Source organism: Lacerta agilis, chromosome 16 (genome assembly GCF_009819535.1).
Source record: "Lacerta agilis isolate rLacAgi1 chromosome 16, rLacAgi1.pri, whole genome shotgun sequence".
NCBI lineage: Eukaryota > Metazoa > Chordata > Lepidosauria > Squamata > Lacertidae > Lacerta > Lacerta agilis.
Window position 1 is genome coordinate 24,392,027 of NC_046327.1, and position 21,261 is coordinate 24,413,287.

The following is a 21,261-nucleotide window of genomic DNA, read 5'->3' on the forward strand; positions in this document are numbered from 1 at the left end:
AAAGTGGCTGAGGCCAGGATGCGACATGTGCTGTAGCACTTTTCCCAAAGTGTGTCTCCACAGAGGGAAACATCTCTAGTTTATAGTGCTTCACGGTCAAACACATGGCTGCCTTACAGATTTATTTGAGGGATGTGTTTGTGGGAAAGGCTGCTTTCTTTATGATGCCCTGCCATCTGGTGTTCATGATATGAAACTGGACATCACCCTCCCTAGAGGGAGCTGCAACCCGTGTAATACAGATATCCAATTACATGCAGCAGCCAGGGCTAAATGGATTGTTTTTGAATATGTACAATCTGAGATATTTGAACAGGTAGTGACGGAAGATACATGGGAAAACAAATGTCAAAAGATTTTGAATAAATGGACAAGCTATAGGAATTGGATAGCACGGGGGGGGGGGGGAAGCCAACCCAAGCATCCAAATTAGAATGAATAACCTGTGCACATGGTTAAAGATCTGAAGAGAGAACAATTTTTTTGGGGGGAGGGGTTAAAGGGGAGGGAGAAGCAGGGAGAGGGAAAAACACTTAGGATAAATGAGTAGGGACAGAAGTATATACTGTTGTGTATAGCCAATAGTATGGTGATTTTGATGCATGTTATTGTTAGACCTCCTACTGAATTACTTTTTGTAACCTATTTGATGTCCCTGGGTGAAAGTGTGACTACAAAGAATGTAAATTAAAAAAAACAAAAAACAAAAAAACCCTAACTCCTTGATACATTTTTGTCTTCCGGATGCGTTTTGTGGGATATGTCAGTCAAATCCAACATTCTAAGAGAGGACTAACTGCCTCTATGTGACAGTCAGTTTGGTCCGTTGGTCGGTTCTCATTCTATTGTTTTCATTCAGATTCATGTGTATTTTTCTTTTAGGAGGGACAAAAGGGATTAACAACTGAGAAGGCAGGAAGGTAGAAGACATAATTATTAAAAAGGACTCAAACAAGTCAGCAATCTGCTTGCTGCTGTGTAAATTTAAATAAGGAAACGTTTAACCCTGCTATATTATATATAAATGTTCCTACACATTTCCCATACACACATACAGGGGTTCTGTCAGATAAAAGAAGGCAACTTGTCATTACAGGTACTTTGCTTTTGGCTGATACAAGCTAGTTGAACAGGACTACTTGTACTTTGGCTTCAAAGCATGCGCATGATTTCTATCAGATAATTGCTTGTTGGACTGAAAGATTATTTACTTTCCGCATCTTGCTAGGAGGTGGCATGTTCCCACCTCCTGCAGGTCTTTTATTAGCTGATTTGGGAGTTCCACATTCATCCCTCTTCACCGACTGCAAAAAAGAAAAAAAATGTTGCTTTAACTCTTGTTAAGCAACAATGCAATTCCTCAGTAAGTTCTCTGTTGCCTCTTTCTACAATGGAGCAGCAGCTAACAGAAAGAGCCCTACAGCCCTAACTGAGCAAAAGCTCCACCCTGACACTTCCAAGAGATGTTCAGTATTTCAAAGGTAGCCCCAAAGTGACCCGGAAACTGCAACTAATCCAGAATGCAGCAGCTAGACTGGTGAATGGGAGCGGCCACCGAGGCCACATAACACAGGTCTTGAAATACCTACAGTGGCTCTCAGCACGTTTCCGAGCACAATTCAAAGTGTTGGTGCTGGCCTAGGCCCAGTATACCTGAAGGAGCATCTCCACCCCCATCGTTCAACCCGGACACTGAGGTCCAGCGTCGAGGGCCTTCTGGCGGTTCCCTCACTGCGAGAAGGGAGGTTACAGGGAACCAGGCAGAGGGCCTTCTCAGGAGTGGCGCTTGCCCTGTGGAACACCCTCCCATCAGATGTCAAGGAAATAAACAACTATCTAACTTTAGAAGACATCTGAAAGCAGACCTGTTTAGGGAAGTTTTTAATGACTGATGTTTTAATGTATTTTTAATCTCTTGTTGGAAGCTGCCCAGAGTGTGGCTGTGGAAACCCAGCCAGATGGGCGGGGTATAAGTAATAATAATAATAATAATAATAGTAATAATAATAATTTTCTCAAAGTACCCAGGGGCAGTAAAAAGCAATGCTGCAAGCATGAAGGATGCTGGTCCACATATATTTGCAGCCCACAGTTGACAAATGAGTGATCCATAACCAAGAGTGTTTTTGGTCCACCCTTGAGAATTTGTAGAAAGGTGTGGCACTTATATTTAGTGCTCCACCACTTAACTTGTAAAATAGGACCTGTAGCTGCATTTCACAGGTTTCTAAGGAGCCAATGCACACCCAGTGATGTTTCAGTGACATAGTCAACTTTTGCATTCCACATATTCTGAACAGTTAAGCATCTCTTGCTGGCACTGCTATGCTCTCCCCTGACAACCTTATTGTTTAGTACAAGCTCTGTCCTTGGGTGGCGAGGATCAACAGTGCCCCAGAGGCCCTGTCTGCTTTCCGTACATGGCAGCATCAGCGTCCCCGCTGCCAGACTTCCCTCTTCCCAGCAGGCACAGAGAAAAAGAAACTCTCCTGCGGGGCTGAGAACAAACGCCATCATAGGCTAACATTCAAGCACTCTGTTGATTATTTTGTGGGGGAAATGTAATGGTTCTGTGCTGCAAGGAAAACGAAAGCTTGCAAATCTAGACCCAACCTGTTTGCCAGATCGTTATACAGACAGGACGCACGATTATGACACAGTGTGTGATGTATATAGAACATCTGCTGTCATTTGGATGGGGGACTAGGCTGCTGGATCATGTGTTCCCTCCCCCTCAGTTGTAAACATTGGTGATGGACCACATTTTATGCTAGCCATAATTAGCTTTGAATCTGTAACTAGCTTCAAACGCTGGCTAGATCCTAGCTTAAGTGACTAACTTTGCAACAGCAACCAGACGAAAGTGAGAGCACACCAAAGAGAACATGGCAGGCAGAGTCAATAAGGCACAGTCATTATTTAGTAAAGAACTGACAACACATCCCAAACATGGCAATCATATTTTTATCAAATAAATAACGTGCTGAATTAAGTGACTCACATGCAAAACTTACAATTTTGGGTTGATCTTTCTTAATTTTGTGATGCTGCAATTGAAGGGCCATGGAGTCCAGAAACCTCTGATTATTAACAAGGAAGTGTGAGTTGTTTTCCTTCTCCCAGTCTTCAGTATCTTTCTTCAGTTCTTCCCCCAACTAGTTTTGGCAAATAAGTTTTTTAAAAAATAAAAAATAATACTATTTAATAAAAATCTCAATGCAGTTCACCAAAGAATATAAATATAACTTTTCCTAAAAACTAGATTAAAAGGGAAATAAAAATAAAGCACAACTTTATATCATAATAAAAACTAAGCAGTATACAAAACAAAAACAAAACAAAACTGAAAGAGTCAGGAAAAGATTGAGTGAAGCTTGAATAAACCTTGAGCAAGCCTGTTTTCACATGGCATTTGGAGGTCATTACTGTTTCCGTCTCACAAATTACCCAAGGGAGGGCATTCCAGAGTGAATGTTATCACAGAGAAGGCCAACTTGTCACAATTCACAGGTCATGGAATGACCAGCAGCATCTCCTCTGAAGATCTAAACAATATGCTCAGTCTATACCAGGAAGGTGGTTTGGACTCAAAATTTCAAACTTGAACTGGCAACCAGTTTAGTCAATTTCAGGAAGACTTTAAACTTCACACTGCCACTATTCAAGGCACTCTTCCAACTCAGTTTGCAGCTGAACAACTCACTTTCCTCTACAAAATTAGAGACGTTAGCTAGACCAGCCAAGAAACCAGCAAGCATGCTAACAACCTGCAGTCATTTGGACCTCAAATTTGAGGTGTTGTCGATGTGCTTTCCAGAGGCAACTTTATATGCACAGAAAATACTTCCAAAGTTTATGAGATGAAAGCATTATCTACGTGTTAGAACTGCTTTGCCAAGGAGTGTTAGTCAACAAGGGATTAAGTCTATTGTTTTACTTAGGTGTGTTTATGTGGATCAGGCACCAAATATCACCCTAAATGGATGGAAACTACACAAAAATGGCCCTGGGACTTACCTTTAACAATTGTTTTTGAAGCTTTGATCTTTCCCTTTCCTCTTTGAGTAAGGTACCCCCTCTGTTTAGAAGTCTGCTTGGATCTGTTGATTTTTTCTGAATACAGAATGAAAACAGGTTACACATTAAGTAACTGATTCTTTACCTATACTGTACTGTAGTACATGAGTGGACAAGTCTAAAAGCCCAGGACACAAAAATTTTACAGCCCTCTAGCGGCTAATTCACCAGAAGTAATGTACAGTCATACCTCGATTTGCGTACGCTTCGGGTTGTGTACTCCGCAAACTTGGAGGTAAAGATTGCTGCGCCGTGCACGCACAGAAGCGTCCTGCGCATGCGCAGAAGTGTGATATTGCGCTTTTGCGCATGCGCAAAATGGATGTTTGGGTTGCGTACTTTTTGGGGTACGAACGGCTCCCCAGAACGGATCAGGTACGTAACCCGAGGTACCACTGTATATAGCATTCACTCTGGAAGTGTATACTGTACTCGATTCTGACCAAACTAAGCCTCCTAGAGCAAAAACCTGAAGCAGACATTCTTTTAGTTAGTATCAAGAATCTTGCCATTCCGAGTAAGATTGTGGCTCTTATTCTAGTACAAGCCCAGGCAGTTAAAATATTATCCTTTCCAAGTACCAAGTATGAGGCTATTTGTGGCTCGGTGGCATATGTCAGTTCCTTTGAAGTCAAGCAAATAACACTGCACAGCTGCTTTATGCATTTATCAGCAAATGATGGATGGGCTGGTATCATCCTAGTATCCTTGTGTCTATACAGTATAGAAGCTGTACATTTCTGACAGGTGTGTCGAATGGTCACTTCTGAACAAGTGCACTGTTCCGTTGGCTAGCTTTCACTCATTTGCTCCATTTGGTCTATTTGCCTACAATTTGGCAGTCCTAATCCACCCTGGAGGGGCCCCATGCCTGCTCATTTCATCCACTTCTGTGGAAGGGAAGCAAGTTATATCTAGTTTTAGATTCCCATTATAGTAATCAATGGCCACCCAATCTCTGCTTTAAAACCTCCAAGGACAGAGTGAACAGATAGAGGTGGGGTGGGTGGCAGTTTTGTTTTTAACAGATCTATCTTGGTCCTGAATAACGAGACAAATTGGAAAGACCAAAAAGCAGCTCCAAAACAGATTGGGCTCCCACCCAAAGCTTCAGATACAAGTTGAATCTTGTGTCTGGTGCTCACCTAGATTTTACGCATATCTAAAAACAGCTTCATGTTTCCCTCTCTGCAGTGAGATAACATAAGCATTCAGTACTTCTGACCTCCAGTTCACCCAAACGCTCCCGGATGGCATTCCATTTGTGAACATTATCATATAGGTGTTTGTTTTCCTCATAAACCTCTTTTATTCTCAAAAGTTCTTCATCGTGTTGACTCAACAACTCTTCAGAGAAATTATCTAAAGCAAGAAAGCAAGAGTTAAGGTTTCATTAGGCACATGGCATGACTCTGCAACTAGAAGATGAGGATCAAATAGAGACTAAGTACTTTCACTGTGACCCAGCCCTAGAAGATTGAACGGAATTTTGCCTCATCAACCAGACATTCTGGTTTTTAAATTAAATTATGACAAAAAAATAGTTTTACCTGTCTTTAGTCATAAGTAGACACTACAGCATACAAAATACAGGCTTGTATTTGAAAGATATAAGACGTAAGGAATTACCATTTAAAAAGGGCTGAAACACAGCTCTTTGTTCCTCAGAATAAAAGCATTTCCCCCAGAAATCATGAAGTTCTTGCCTGACTCTGGAAGTAATTTGTTTTAAACTTTCCATCTTCAGCACTTCCAGGTTCTCCAACTCTTCTTCCCACTAATGAAAACAAAACAAGTGTCTCATGGTTACTGCATTTGGCAATGGAGATCTTGCTTTCACTATTTCCAGACAATTACGCAGACTTCTCCATGACTACAAATTTGTTACAGCAAAGGCTGTAGCAGTGACGTACATAGACTGAGGATCTTCCTGAAACTGGAGTAATCTGATCTGACTGTCAGTTTGACACCAAGAGGCATTCACGTAGAATACAATCAACTCTTTAGAACTTTTTTTTAAAACGGCCATTTCCCCCACACTTAAATTTAATGCTTCCATGTCAGCTGAGCTTAGAAGGAGGCTACATGCTCAAAATACATTAGAGCAAGATGTTAGCTCCAGACAGTAAAATGAGATGGCTCCTGCATTATCCGATTTAGGGTACTACTACTTACCGGTAGCTTTAAAGCCCTAAATTAGCTTTGGGTTCAAATGCCTTAAAGTGTGCCTCTTCCTGCCTATGTCTTCTGGAAAGGCCCTTCTCTGGGCAACTTTTCTTTTAATCCAGCAGGTATTTTAAGTGAAGCTTGATTCTATAGTTTTAAGCAACTACATACATCTCATATTAATGTATCTGAAGAAGAAATATTTTAATACATGCAGCTGCTATTTCAGAAGCTTCAAAATTAAAATACCACTCACTGCAGGTGAGAGACACAAAACTGTTGAGGGTCTAGCATCAAAGCAGATCTAGTGAAACAATTTAGGCGGTAAAGTCAGTAAGTATCAACACCTGGGGAAAAAACACTGGGTAGTAATCAAGTTTTACTCAGACTAGACTCACTGAAATTAATGAGCATGACTTAAGTTAATTTCAATAGGAGTGCCTTTTACCAGCTATAGCTGGTATGTCAACTACAGCTGTTCTTTTACAGGGCAAGTCTGGTCATGGCGATTCATGTGGTGATGACTTCCAGACTTGATTACTGCAATGTGCCCTATGTGGGGCTACTCTTGGACCTGGAGGCTCCAGCTGCTGCAAAACATTATGTCTAGACCAGGGGTAGTCAACCTTTTTATACCTATTGCCCACTAATGCATCTTTCTTGATGGTAAAATTTCCTTACCCCCCACCAGTGCTCGATGGAAGAAGACTTCAGCTTGTGCCATAGAACCCACCACCCACGTAGAATCCTGAAACACCCACTAGTGGGTGGTAGGGACCAGGTTGACAACCCCTGGTCTAGCCTGTTGATGGGGAGTGACTATCACCAGGATGTTAACTTTAGTGCTCCAAGGTTTGCACGGACTCCCTGAACACTACACGACTAAGTTCAAGGTTCTTGTAATTAATTTACAAGGCGCTTAACAATGTGGGTCCAGGATACCACAGGTACTGCCTAATCCCGTATGTCCTTGCCTGATCATCAAGGACTTGGGCAGAGTCAATGTTAGTGGTAACCCCATGGCTCAGATTCATGGCTTGTATCCACTAGGAGCTGTGAATTCAGTATTGTGGACCCAACTTTGTGGAACTCCCTTCCAGTTGAGGTCAGGCAGGCCCCCTCACTGATGATCTTCCAGAGCCCACAGAAGACTTTTAAAAAATCCAGCACACACTTATACTGAAGTCTGATTCTATAGTTTTAAGCGACTCTTACCTTTCTGTATTCTAAATTGCATAGAGACCATTGTAGTCAACCTATTATTAACGAACAGTGAAATCAGAATTCTGTTTCTATTACCATTTTTATTGCTTCAGAAATAGGACACCTGCTTGCCAACGTTGTGAGTTGCTCCTGCTTCTCTTGTGGCTGTTGAAGTCTATCCCACAAAACTTGCACCTCTTTCACCAGAACATCCCTGCTGGCAATTAGAGAGTCTTTCTTGACCTGCAACTACAAAGGCACATCTACATCAGTTCATACAAAACAGCTATGTGGAAAAGGCAGCAACAAGGTAAGTGAACTGTACCATATAGTCTCAAGAGCAAGTCAAGCCAGATGTACCACTGCATTATCATCTGCTTCTCAGGAAAAGTGCATGCCAACACTCCTTCTTGATCATGGTACCAAAATTAAGCAATGAAGTATTGTGATTACCAGTTCTATAAGGTGGGGAGGCGGTCTGGGGTGGAGGGGGTGTGTGGAGAGAATGTTGGTGTTTCGAATTTAACATGCAGCTTGGAAGCTTAACTGAACACTGAATTACTGTTGGAGAAGAACACACTTTAGCCTGGATATAATTACACCAAGATTCTTGAGTTTGGAAAAAGATGGAAGCTAAGTTTATTGAGAGGAGATGCAGGCGGCACTATGGTCTAAACCACAGAGCCTAGGGCTTGCCGATCAGGTCAGCGGTTCGAATCCCCGTGACAGGGTGAGCTCCCGTTGCTTGGTCCCAGCTCCTGCCAAACTAGCAGTTATAAGCACGTCAAAGTACAAGTAGATAAATAGGTACCACTCCGGCGGGAAGGTAAATGCCGTTTCCGTACACTGGTCTGGTTCGCCAGAAGCGGCTTAGTCATGCTGGCCAAATGACCCGAAAGCTGTATGCTGGCTCCCTCGGCCAGTAAAGCGAGATAAGTGCCACAACCCCAAAGTCGTCTGCGACTGGACCTAATGGTCAGGGGTCCCTTTACCTTTTTAAGTTTATTGAAGAAAATACACATATAGTCGTACCTTGGAAATTGAACAGCCTAGTTCTTGAACGTTTTGGCCCCTAAACGATCGAAACCTGGAAGTGACTGTTCCAGTTTTCGAATGTTATTTTGGAAGCCAAACGTCCAATGGGGCTTCCAATTGGCTGCAGGAGCTTCCTACAGCCAATTAGAAGCCGCACTTTGGTTTTCAAACGTTTTGGAAGTTGAATGGACTTCCAGAATGGATTCCACTCGACTTCCAAGGTACAATGGTACCTCGGGCTACAAACACTTCGGGTTACAAACTCTGCCAACCCGGAAGTAGTACCTTGGGTTGATAACTTTGCCCCAGGATGAGAACGGAAATCACACACTGGCAGGGCGGTGGCAGCAGGAGGCCCCATTTGTGAAAGAGCTCCTCAGGTTAAGAATGGTTTCAGATTAAGAACGGACCTCCGGAATGAATTAGGTTCGTAATCCGAGGTACCACTGTACAGCTGTATAGGGAAGATGCATGGATGTTTCCTTTCCCAAAGTGATGTAGAAAAAGGAGGAAATGAGGTCAGGAACTCTAAAAACATGTCTAACACATGATGGAAGGTCAGTACAGGTTAAAGGACAGTCTAGGCAACTTGGAGGTTCTTCCCTCTATCTACTCTTTCCCATGGAGACAAATCAGCCTCCAGTTCAAACCGAGTTGCATCCCAACAGTTCCAACAGGGAACCTGTGCTGCACCGTCTTATTTCAAATGGCTGAAGGCAGGGAGCGGGCAGTTAGAATAGAGATGGAACCCTCATTCACTGTTACACTGCATGGCTCACACATTTCACCTTGCAGCATTAGAAGCTACAGAAGACCCATGCATTGGCCTAACTATAAGAAACCACTTATACCTCCATATTGGAGGCCTTTATTGCACTTTGCAAGACATCGTTATAAATAGCTCACCTATTGCATTTGCCCAACACCATTTAAGGACCATATTGGTTATGGTATTCATGTGGGCTAAACAACCTGAACAGCAGCCTCATTCATGTGAATACATATTTTTTACATTCAAAAGACCAACCTGATGAACAAGCAATTCGAGATCCTCAAGGTTCTTCTTTGTAAGGCAAATGCATTCTTCTTCATCGCTCAACATATCATTTTCCAGTGTCCCATCTGGTGTGTGTCCAATTTCTTTATTATAATGCCTGACCTTTTCCCTTAGCTTAAAAAACTCTTTCAATCTTTGCTCCTAAACAAATAAAATGATTGAAATAGTCAGATCAAACAGCTTTCGAATTTACTGCTGTCATAAGGTCTCAGATATAAAGAACTTCTAAAAATCACGTTTAACCCAACAAAACAGATTGACAATATTCCCGACACTGTCCTACTTTAAGTGCCACACAGGAATATCAAACTAGTTTCACCTGCTCCACAAAAAAATGAAGAGATTCATTTACTGATTAAGGCTATCTGCTAATTCTGGATAACCAGAATGAATCTCTGATGTGAATTAAATGCAATTTTTCTAGAACAAGCATTCAAAAGCAATTTGCCAGGAGATAAGAAGCTGCATGTTTAGTAGGCATGAGGAAGCTCCCTATAATTCATACCAGACTGGCTTAGAATTAAGTTGAATCACTCCCCCTCTCCCAATGGAAAATATTTATTTCAGAGTGAATTTAAGTTTTAGGGTTGTCATATGGAATTTCCTGGACATATCTGTAATACTGTAGCAATGTCCGGGCATAAATTGGAGAAATGTCTGGGAAAATCCGCACGCATGGGGGCAGTGTCATTTTGCAGATCTTCCTCAGAAATAGCTTCAATTTCTTTGTGATTTTGCAAAAACAAAACAAAACTCTACAACTCTTCTGTCTGGATTTTCACTTTGTGAAATGGGGCAACCCTATCTTCACTTCTAACTCTTTACACAGCTAGAGGCTCCTACAGCAGGTCTCCTGGCAGTAAAAGTAACCATTTGGGGGCTGACTGGGGGGGGGGGAGTGTAAGTTGCTGAGAATTCTTCTTAAATTTTAATTCAAACCAGAGAAACATTCAGAAGCCATACAATGCCTCCATTTGGGGCTCATACCTGGGCCCAAGCACAGGAAGCCTCATCAGAACCCCTGATTTTTACTATATGTATATTGGTTATATAAATTCAATAAATAATAATAAATAAATACAATGTTTCTGTTTAAATAATGCAAAGGGGGAAGGGTCAGTACTACACCTTCACTTTCAAGAGCTGCTGAACATGTTTGTCTAATTCTTCCAGCTGCAAACAACTTGGAACACTGCCAGTCGGTATGTAGTATGGAGTAGCGTAAAGCTCTGAACACAGTGTCTGCTCCTCTAGCTGCAGCTGTTTCAACTTTGTCAGCCTCTCTTGTTTTTCTTTAAGAGCACCTTCTAAAGCCAGGCGAACCTTTTTTTCTAACTGGATGATGGATAAGCCATCACCAACCTGTAAAGAGTTACAAAGGGTTAGGTGCAGAAATGTACAGGCGTCCCCCTCTCTTACGCGGGGGTTACATTCTGGCAACTGCATGCATAACTGAAACCACGTAAAGTGGGGAGCCCCCTCTAAGCCCTTTAAAATGCCATCTCTGCCGCCCTCTCTTCAATCCATACAAAATATACTGTATCCAAAAACATCCACAAAAATAAATGAAGCTTTGGAGCTGGCAGGAGGCCGGAGGATGTGCAGGAAATTGCTGCTGCAGCGCTACCCCGCACATCAGCTGTGCTTGGAGGTGGGGAGGCTGAGCAGCGTTAATGAAGCCCTGCTGCACCTCCAGTCTCTTTGGGGCTTCCTCTGCTCTCACTGACAGCCTCTTCGGTCTCCAGAGAGGGTCTCCTCATGAGCCACGAGGACTCTCCAACTCTCCCCTGCCATTTCCAGGTTTGAATCGAATCATTTAATTATTTCCTGGCACCGTGCATAATTGGAAGGATGCCTGTATTGACACTACAGTGAGTGGCAGTACTGAGCAAAGATCACATTTTGACAGGTCTTTACCGAAACAGAATTTGTATTTGAACAGTAACCTTCCAGTCAACTGCCAGACCAAATATTGAAAGCCTTAATTCATTACAACAGTAAAAAGCAGCTATAAAGAATCACTTTAATTACAATTATGCCCGTCAGAGGGCTCTAGAGATGCCAAGTGTTCAATAGAAAGCTTACACGTGCAAAGCAAGAGCTCCACATTTTGAAATGCAATGGTAGTGACAGGAAACAGTGCTGAGAACAAAAACTCATCCTGGTGGCAGATATCAGTCCATTGTCATTAACAGTGGAATTGTATACAAGTTTACTCAGATGTAAGCACCATTGAACTTAATGAGGGTTGCTCCCTGGTACATCAAGTATAGGATTGCAGTCTAAGTGACATTTGTGCTTTGTTATTCAGAATAAGCAGCAGTGAGGCAACTTGCCTGGTAGGGTTCCAGCTTGAGTTCATATCTCACAATATTCAGCTGAGACTTCTGTATTTCAATGTCATTTTCAATTTTTTCTTTCAAATTACTTTCTTCCTCAATCATTTCATCCAACAGAGTCTATCCAAAAACCCATACAACAGAAGTTGAGTACAGTTCCTTATCAGGTTTATTAACTGTCAAATTAAAACATTGCACCCATAGCTAAATTAAGAATTTGTGCCACATTAATGTTCTGCATTTTAAAATACACACCAATTAAGTTTGTAACAGAAGAAGCGTTTCTGCTATATAAACTACCATCTCCCAAACTCAGTAACTGGAGTGTGGTCTGGTAGGCTTCCTGGGACTTACTGTTTTTTTGCAGCTACTTGTCAGTAGGAAATAACCCCCTCCCAGCCATCAGGAAAACTGGGGTAGAAGTTTCTATAAAATGAGTAGTAATCAGATTCTTTCTTCACATTCCTTTTCATCTACTGATCATGTGTTTCAGATAATTATCAGCAGACAGCTTGGCTTATAGCTTTTGTAAACACTATAAGGTTGATCGAAAAATGGGGATAATTGATATTTAACCAGGTGCTTTGAGACGAAGAGGTCCCTAAAACCCATTAATATATAAATTGGTAAATGAAATAAGTCAACTGTTTAAGAGCATTTGGAGTACAAATCATACACACACTCTGCTCCATACCTCAATGTGCGCCTTAGCTGTCCGCATGCGCTCCAGCTGCAGTTCTCTGCTGATACCCATTTCGTTCCATAAGTCTATAAGCTTTCCAAAAGCCTGGGTCACACTATTCACTAGGGAGGAGGCCAAAACTTCACTGTACAGTAATAAAATAGAAAATGGCACATGAGAAAGTCCAAGCCTCGCTTTCATACTATCACAATTTTTTTTCATTTCCTACATCGGGATCTGTTCGACCATATTACATGACTTGTGCTTCACAAACATTCCCTTTGTAAGTTTCTGATCAGTCCGGAAAGCGCCTGGTTAGTTTCAAACGCTTTTCCTGCATAGTTTAGGATCAGTGTTTTCCCTTCTACTAGATGTGCTACCTTCCCAGGTTGACGAGCTCCACCTGCCCCTCACTTCCCTTTGCAGCAGGTGCAGAAACTGCCTTCTTGGCCATTGGCCCCACTCTCGGTCTTTTCCACTCAATCCACTGGATCCTGTCTTTGAATGCAGGGCACCCCCTAACTCAGTGAGGGTTTGAGAATCAACAGCTGCCTTCATCTGGTTTAGCCAGCCAGTCAAAGCTGTTCCTAGGGTGTGGCCCCTGTCGCATGCTGACACCTTCTAGGAGCCACAGGTGAGAGCTGAGTGCAAGGTGGGGACCAAAGGCGGACAAACGACCCCTGAAGGCGCACATGTCCCCACCCTTCCCTAACACTTCATCATTACCTTCACTGAATTTGTCTAATCCTGATTTGAAGTTGCCAAAGTCAGTGGCCACCACCGCCCTCCTGTGGCGGGGAGTTCTACAGGGCAAAGCTTTCTTTTTTAATTTTTTATTATTTTAAAAAGTTCTTTATTACAAAACAATTTACATCAAACAAAGACAAAAACCTAAACATACACAACAAACATACACAAACCACTAACTAACAACATATCATTTGACATTAGACACACTTTAACTTCCGACTCACCTCATTGTGCTTTTTATACCGTATTATTCTATATGCACTTCTTTATTATTATTCTTTTCCATTACTTATCAAAAGAAATTTTTGTTATTAAAGTTTCCTTACGCTTCATGATGCAATCTAAATCTGTCAGGAGCATTGCATTATCACAATACTTTTAAAATATATTCTTTGAATATTGTCCAATCTTTACTAACTTTCTGATTTGATTTTCCTCCTATTCTCCCAGTCATTTTCGCACGTTCTAAATACAGTATTCTATCATCTTCACTTGCCAGTCAGTTTTTGTGGGGATTAAGTCCCTTTACCCGTTTTTAGCTATTAAAATCCTAGCCTGTGGTTGCATACATAAAAAGTGTTCTTAGGGTTTTTGGTATTTCAATGAACTTAATGCCTAACAGAAAGGCTTCAGGTTTTTTTTTTTTTGAAAGGAGAATTAAAAATCTTTTTTGCTTTCTTTCTTTCCGCCCTGAATCTCCCAGCGTTCAGCTTCGGGTCCCCTTGAGGCCCTCGGCTTCTGACCGAGCGCAGGCACCCCCGGCTTTCCTTCTCCTTCCCTCAGAGTTTTCCCTCTCACCTTTCCCTCGCTGGCTTCGCCATCACCGGTGGCCCTATGGATATAGGGAGGCGAAATTAAAATAACGAAGAATTCCGAATAAGGAACCCGGCCTCGGCCGCCGCCAAAATTCAAAACAAACGGCAAAGGAACCGCCCAGCAACAGGCTCTCACCACTGCGCCCCTTAATTGGACGGCGGACTGAGCAATCAACAAGCCACCTCCGGTTCCCATTGGCCACGGCGAATGCCGTTTCTTTCCCGCCCCATAAATGCCCCTCCGTGCCGCCTCTATTGGAGCTCACGGAAGCTTGGCAAAGCGCTGATTGGCCGTCCTAAAAGCTAATCAGCGAGGGAGGGAAAGGGGATGTCAGTGCCGAGATGGAAAGCGGAGACGTAAAGGGGCGCAGAAGCTTGATTGGTAGAAGGCGACGTCACTCATGTAAATACCCCTGAGTTCAACGGGGGTTTAGTCAGGGAAAGGCTGAGCAGAGCTGAAAGCGGCTGACGTACGTGTAGAAGGTTCGATCCCGGGATCCCCCTCCCGTAGGGCTGAGAGAGGATCCCTGTGTGACACCCTAGGGAGCCATTGTGGACAACACTGAGCTCGATGGACCAAAAAGGGTCTGACTCGGGATAAGGAAGCCTCCTATGTTCCTATGCCGTGTTTAAGATCGCAGGGTGTTTACCCATAAGTAAAATCCCCTAAGCAAAATGGGCTACCTTCCTACCCAGATGCTTAGAAAGTCGAGGTAATTTTAATCTGTTGTAGTACTTTGCTTTTTTAAAAAGTTAGGTTTTCTGCCCCCCACCCCATTTTAAGTGTTTTGTTGTTTTTTTAAACCGCTTTGAGGTTGTTAGGTTGTTGTTTTACAATCAAGTGGTGTCATGAAATAAATATATAAATGTACACAAGCTCAGTTGGTTAGTGTGTGGTGCTGATAACACCAAGGTTGCAGGTTTGATCTCCGCAGGGGACAGCTGCATATTCCTGCATTGCAGGGGGTTGGACTAGATGACCCTGGGGGTTCCTTCTAACTCTACAATTTGTACATTTGCAAAGCTAAGCAGGGTCCGGTATTGTTTCAGGTTGGAGGTGGGACCGCTCGTGTTGAGACTCCCGCATGGCGGGAGCGAGGGTTGGACTAGATGACGCTCGGGGTTCCCTTCCAAAACCTACGATTCTGTTAGTTTGAATGGAACTCGTTTCGAATTACAGCCTGGGGGACTTCCTCTTCCAAACCGACTGGCACACCGTAATTTTCTGGGCAAACCAGTCCCACCCTGAGAGTAATGCGGTTGTTTGCCAGGTACGTGTTTTATTATGCATTTTGTGTTCTCACTTTGTGGTGTCTCTTTTCCTGTTGTGGACCATAGCCTGCAGCTTTACCCGCGAGTAAGCCCCATGATCAGACTAGCCTTTGCAACTTCCCGCGCCTCTTTTTCGCGTAAGAGAAAACCAGGAAGTAAAACAAACAGGAGCGACCATGTGTCGTAGGAAAAAAGGGGTGGATGGGGGACTTCGTTGCATTTTGGGAAGAAAATTGCAGCAGGCTGCGTCTCTAGGCATCGTCCATCCCGTCGCTGAGACCCAGGATCACAGATCCAAAGTCGGGAACTTTGAATTTAGGCAGCATAAAAGAGCCAGCTGTGAGAGAGGAGATGCAGCGCCTCCCCATCCCCTGCGTGAGTTATAGAGTACGCCGCTGAGTGCTTTGGAAACACACGATGGAAGGGCGGAAAAGTCTTTGTCTCCTTTGGGTGCTAATTTCTCCGGGTCGGATGAGATCCTGCAGGGCATGGAGCCTCGCTGCGCTACTGGGTCTAACAGTGCAAGTAGCCGGCTTTGGGGCTTTCCTGATAAATGTGGACATCTCACATACCGAAAGGGAATTGAAGCACTTTTGGAAAAGCACAGGATATTGGTAAGACAGGAACTATATTTACCAAGGATCGAAAGAAGTCCCCGTTATGCAGAGCGCAAGCAGTATGCAGCACGTGGTTTTGTTTTGCTTTTGCAAATTTATTTGCTGCAGCTGTACCCTATTTTCCTCCTTTAGCAGCTCAAGGCAACGGAACACGGTTCCTCCCCCCTTCGTTTTATCCTCCCAACAACCTTGTTAGGTTAGGTTGAGAGATGGTGACTGTCCCAGGGAGGTTCCTGACCAAGCGGGATTTGAACCCCGATTCCTACCTACTGTCCTAGCCCAACAGTCTAAATCACTGCATCACTCGTTTTCAAGCTCATCATTTCTCCGAGTGATACGGCGTTTCCGGGGATCGGCTTCTTAGAAGTCAGGGCATTAGAGAGCAGCAGCAGCAGCAGTCTCTGCTCACCAAAAAGCAAACATTGTGCATCTGTAGGCCTATACACTTGCATACACCCCTCGCAAACTAGGTGATAATAGTATACCTGTATTGCAGAGCTTTCCAAACTGTGTGTTGCGACACCTTAGTGTCTCAGCTGCAGTGTGTAGGTGTGTCCTGTGAACGCGCTCTGCGCTCCTCCTGGGGCTGGAAAGGGCTTAGTTTAAACTCCAGTTTACTAGTAAAACTGAATTACTGTGTCGCAAAATGATGCATGTCTAAAAAGTGTGTCAACAACATGAAAAGTTTGGAAAGCTCTGGTGTATTGGCTATACTAGCAAGCAATTTCTTTGCAATATTCCCTGCCCCTGCGAATGTTGTGTCTAGCTTAGCTAGTACTCACAAGCCATCAAAAGCCATTTGTACATCTTTTCTTTTTTAAATTAGTTTTTATTAAGGATTTTGTTGTGTTACAAAACAGACAAATAAGCAGGCCTGGGAAGAAACCTTACCCCATGAATTCAGTAGGCAAACCCAAGCTGTTCACTGAGCCAATTCAAAAAATCGTATCTCGGATCTTGAAGCAATTATACACAAGCTTTCTGACCGCATACACAGCTCCTTATTGCTCGTTGTAATTAAACCAAGAGTCTTTAATTAATCATAGTTTCCTGTTAGAACAAGCCAGAATATTAAACCAATATTTGGTTGTACAAAATGGGAAGCTATCATTAATGGAAAGACGTCCTGGTTCATTTGCTGGCTGCATGAAGGGAGGGGGGGGGAAAGGTTCCAAACACAGCCCCCTCATTGCAACCCTCACCTGCAACATAGAGATAATACTGACCTGCCTAGCAAGGGTGTTGGAAGGATTTCTGAAATAATATATGTGAAGGTATTTGAACAATCAAAAGCACTATTCTAATTAATATTACTTTCCTCATCTTTTCAGTCCTCCTCTGCCACACAGCAAAGCAGATTTGTTTGATCTCAGTAAAGACCAAATAATTAACCTGGCTTATATTTCTTCTGTGCCACACAATGGCATTGAGCAAATTCGAATCCACTGGCTCCTGGAACTTATTCAAGTCAGGTAAGTTAAATTCTGTCTTTCTTTCTTTTCTTTTTGCCAAAGTTGTTGAGCTTTTTGGGCAAAATCGCCAGGGGAAAACATGCCATTTCTGAGCTGTTTTTATGGAAAGACAGCACTCTCAACATGGGCTACCATACGTCTGGATTTTCCCAGAATCCCCCCCCCCCATTTCTGTTCAGACACTGCTGCCGACTGCAGTATTCCAGATATGTATGGCAACCCTACTATAATCTTAGTGAAACAGGACTGACCTGGTAAATTGCGTGAAGAGGAGATGGTGGAACTATTCTGTCTTTGAAGGGAGCACTTAGGTGGAAGGGTATTTTAAAAAGTATTTAACTTTAACCCTTCAAATAAATACACAGAAGGTACCGGTCTGCCTGGCTGGACACAAATGGGATGGCATTTCAATTTTTAAAGGGTTCTAAATGGTGTGCCTTGGGAGCTTATCAATATAAAAATAAGTAGTTTCCACGAGGCTTCATTGGTTCTCTGCATGAACTTCAAGGCTTTTCACGTGCCTTAGAATTGTATGCAGCATGTAAGGGCTCTGTGGCAGAGACCCATAAGCATTTTTGATAGTAAGGTTTATTCCGATAGAAACTTGACCAAGTGCTGTCTGTTAGAGACCTCTTCTAACAGTATTGAAAAAATACAGAATCATTTTGTTTTTTAATGATATCAAAGATACTTCGTTTTCAATGATATTCATGCATTTTATGGCATGACAAAGAACGATAACCGCTTTCTTGAGCATGACTCCCATTCATATGGGGTGCAAACAGGAATCCAGCTATGCAACTTTTTGCTCAGTTCCATCCTACATTCTGGAATAATGTGATCTCTTTGTAGCATTCAAGAACATAACACAACAACAATCCTCTTAAATGTTTTATATTTTCTGCCAAAGTGTACTATTTTGTTATTGTTGATAAGTCCATCTGAAGGTCAGTTGCTGCCAAGAATACAATACATTTTATTTAATAAAAAAAAATACTAAAAGCACATAGCAGCAGCTCGCTTAGAAAATAACTCCACATCATGAACTTGCATATATATGGGAGGTAATTGTTTACTATGCAATGAGCGAAACAAAACCTTTTCATTGTTAATTTTTGCCAAGTTCTAAGTAATATTATGATTTTAAAAAGTTCTCCAGTTTGATGTGTATTTAAAAAGCTCTGTCAATACTTTGATTCCAGATTAATTTAGTAATGTTGGTAACACTGTGATAAATCATGATGTATGGTAAGGAATAGTTTCCAGGGCTTAAACTGGTTACAGTATATAGACAAAGGGCTGCTTATTTTGAAGGGTTAAATAGAGGGGATTTAGAACACAAAATATAAGAAATAGCCGAGTTAGTACATTGCAAACTGAAATGTGTTGACCTTAAATGTTTTAAGAGGCTGTACTACAGATTACCTGGTGGTGGTTTTGCTGCACACTTGAGTGTTCCTGCAAGTTAAAATAACAACAGCATTCTTCACATGCTCTACTCTGAGGTATGCTAGTTGACTAAGCTAGAACCATTGAATTGTATTCAGCATCGTGCTAAGTAAATAGTTCCATCAGTGCAAGGATTTCTCATTGTACAATAGAACTTTCCCTCTTCTCCTCCCCTCATATGCCCCCTAAATCTGTTCTAGGGGTTTCCCCCAACCCTCCAAAGTAGAAAGAGGAGAGGGGAAGAAGTCCGTGACAGGCACTGCTAAATCCCCAAGAAGGCTTTTCAGTGGTTTGTTTAAGGCCAGCAGAACGGAGAGAAGAGCACAAATTTACAGATTGTTCTGAGTCCACAAGTGTGGCTGGCCTGGGTAGCCCCCACCTGCTTCTCTCAACTTCCAAGAGCAGGATATATTGTATTTTTCTGTGTATGACACCCCCATGTATAAGGCGACCCCTATTTTTTTAACCCAAAATTAAGAAATTACTGGTAAGTGGTTTAGCTTTTCTGGGGGGTGGGGGAGGTCACTTCCACCAATTGCTCACCCGCCTGCCCACCACTGCCAATCGCTTGCCACAGCCACTGCCGATCGCACACCTCGCCACAGCCGCCAGTTGCCTGCCTGCTCGCTGCCACCTCGCCAACCGCTAATCACCTGCCCGCATCTCCACAGCTGCCAATTGCTGCAGCCACAACCAATTGCCAGCAGGCCTTGCCGCAGTCACCAATCACCCGCCCAATTGCTGCTGCCAACCTCCTGCTTGCTGCTGCCATTAATCACACGTCGCCCCTCTGCATTCACTATCCGTGTATAAGACAACATCCAATTTTTGCCTTTTTTTATAGCAAAAGGCATCGTCTTATACACAGAATAATACGGTAAGATGTGACTTGTCCTTTAATTCTGGCTGAATTTCACCCAAAGTAAGAGAGAGGCTTAAATGCGCTCGCCACTCTCAGGCTGGAGAGTGCATTGGTGGGCTCCTGCATATTGTTCCATAGAGTTTAGGTGCAAGAGATAGTTAACCATCTCCAAGAGATAGTTAAGGACTACCTGGTATACTGGCTACCTGTCCCTTGTTCCCAAATACAGTCGTTCCTTGGATCCTGGACATTTTGGCTGCTGAACGCCGCAAACCCAGAAGAGATTGTTCCAGTTTGCAAACGTTCTTTTGGAACCCGAATGTCTGATGGGGGTTCCACGGCTTCTGATTGGCTGCAGGAACTTCCTGCAGCCAATCAGAAGCCGCAATTTGGTTTTCAAACGTTTGAGAAGTTGACTGGACTTCGGGAACAGATTCCATTTGACTTCCAAGGTACGACTATACAGTTGGGAAGCCAGCTGCTTCTGCCTTGTTTCAAGACCTCATGTGAAAAGGCCAGCACATTATCCAGGCCAGAGTTCTTCAAATAGATGGCAGAACTGCTCCTACCTCCTTCTGCTTTCTTAAAACTGTTTGGTGATGGCTTCTGGTATCACCAGGAAGGAGAAACATGAAGATTCCCTTCTTGGGTATGTGAGCCCAAGTACCAACCGGTTTGCTTACCGCAGTAGCATGCTGCAGATTGTGCATTCAGCTCGGGCAGAGCCATTGGGATTTCTGTCACGCTCCTTCTGCTTTACCTAGGAGGTTTCCTCTTCCTGCATCTGGAAGCAAAGCTATGAGGGGGAAATAAAGATGTGCACGAGAGTGGCTCGGACTATCCAGTCAGATGGATGGGGTATAAATAATAAAATTATTATTACTATTAGTTGGGTGTGTGCATGCACACATTCAACAGACTTGAATAATTTGAAATGGCGGCGAAGGAGTTGGTTTTTTGGTTCTGGTTTAAAGGGCAGGAGGAATTGAAAGCACCATTTCTGTGGTGGAGCGTGAGACTGTTCTTGGAGGAAGAAGAGGAGGAGGAGTTTGGATTTGATATCCCGCTTTTCACTACCCGAAGGAGTCTCAAAGTGGCTAACATTCTCCTTTTCCCTTCCTCCCCCACAACAAACACTCTGAGGTGAGTGGGGCTGAGAGACTTCAAAGAAGTGTGACTAGCCCAAGGTCACCCAGCAGCTGCATGTGGAGCAGCGGAGACACGAACCTGGTTCCCCAGATTACGAGTCTGCCGCTCTTAACCACTACACCACACTGGCTCTCTGCTTCCCTGATAATCTGTATTGATTGAGGGATGCCACGTGTGTTTGTGCTTTGCAGATGTACATGTTCTAATAGAGTTGGGCGGGAAGGCCCATCTAGAGAGGGACAAGCTGGAGAATGGTTGAAATCCTCTTGCAAGGCACCAAGGGGTTTGTGGGATTGAATAATAATTCTTTGGTGGC

General features: G+C 43.1%; 2 protein-coding genes across 2 annotated transcripts in view; one reads left to right on the forward strand and one right to left on the reverse strand.

The window, feature by feature from the left end:
* Positions 1-1,148: 1,148 nt before the first annotated feature.
* Positions 1,149-12,760, reverse strand: LOC117061135 (protein regulator of cytokinesis 1-like). Its single transcript, XM_033173819.1, has 10 exons — positions 12,572-12,760; positions 11,875-11,997; positions 10,667-10,900; positions 9,509-9,679; positions 7,543-7,695; positions 5,707-5,854; positions 5,303-5,439; positions 4,018-4,113; positions 3,015-3,155; positions 1,149-1,304 (listed from the first exon to the last, which is right to left on the reverse strand). The coding sequence occupies exons 1-10, from the start codon at positions 12,758-12,760 to the stop codon at positions 1,176-1,178; spliced, it is 1,521 nt and encodes a 506-aa protein (XP_033029710.1). The 3' UTR covers positions 1,149-1,175.
* A 3,004-nt stretch (positions 12,761-15,764) lies between these two features.
* The window catches only part of IDUA (alpha-L-iduronidase), a 50,944-nt gene continuing 45,447 nt past the window's right edge, over positions 15,765-21,261 (forward strand). The window contains exons 1-2 of the mRNA XM_033173030.1: positions 15,765-16,010; positions 17,345-17,485. Coding sequence (XP_033028921.1) covers positions 15,814-16,010; positions 17,345-17,485 — 338 coding nt within the window. The 5' untranslated portion in view covers positions 15,765-15,813. The remainder of the gene's footprint in view (positions 16,011-17,344; positions 17,486-21,261) is intronic.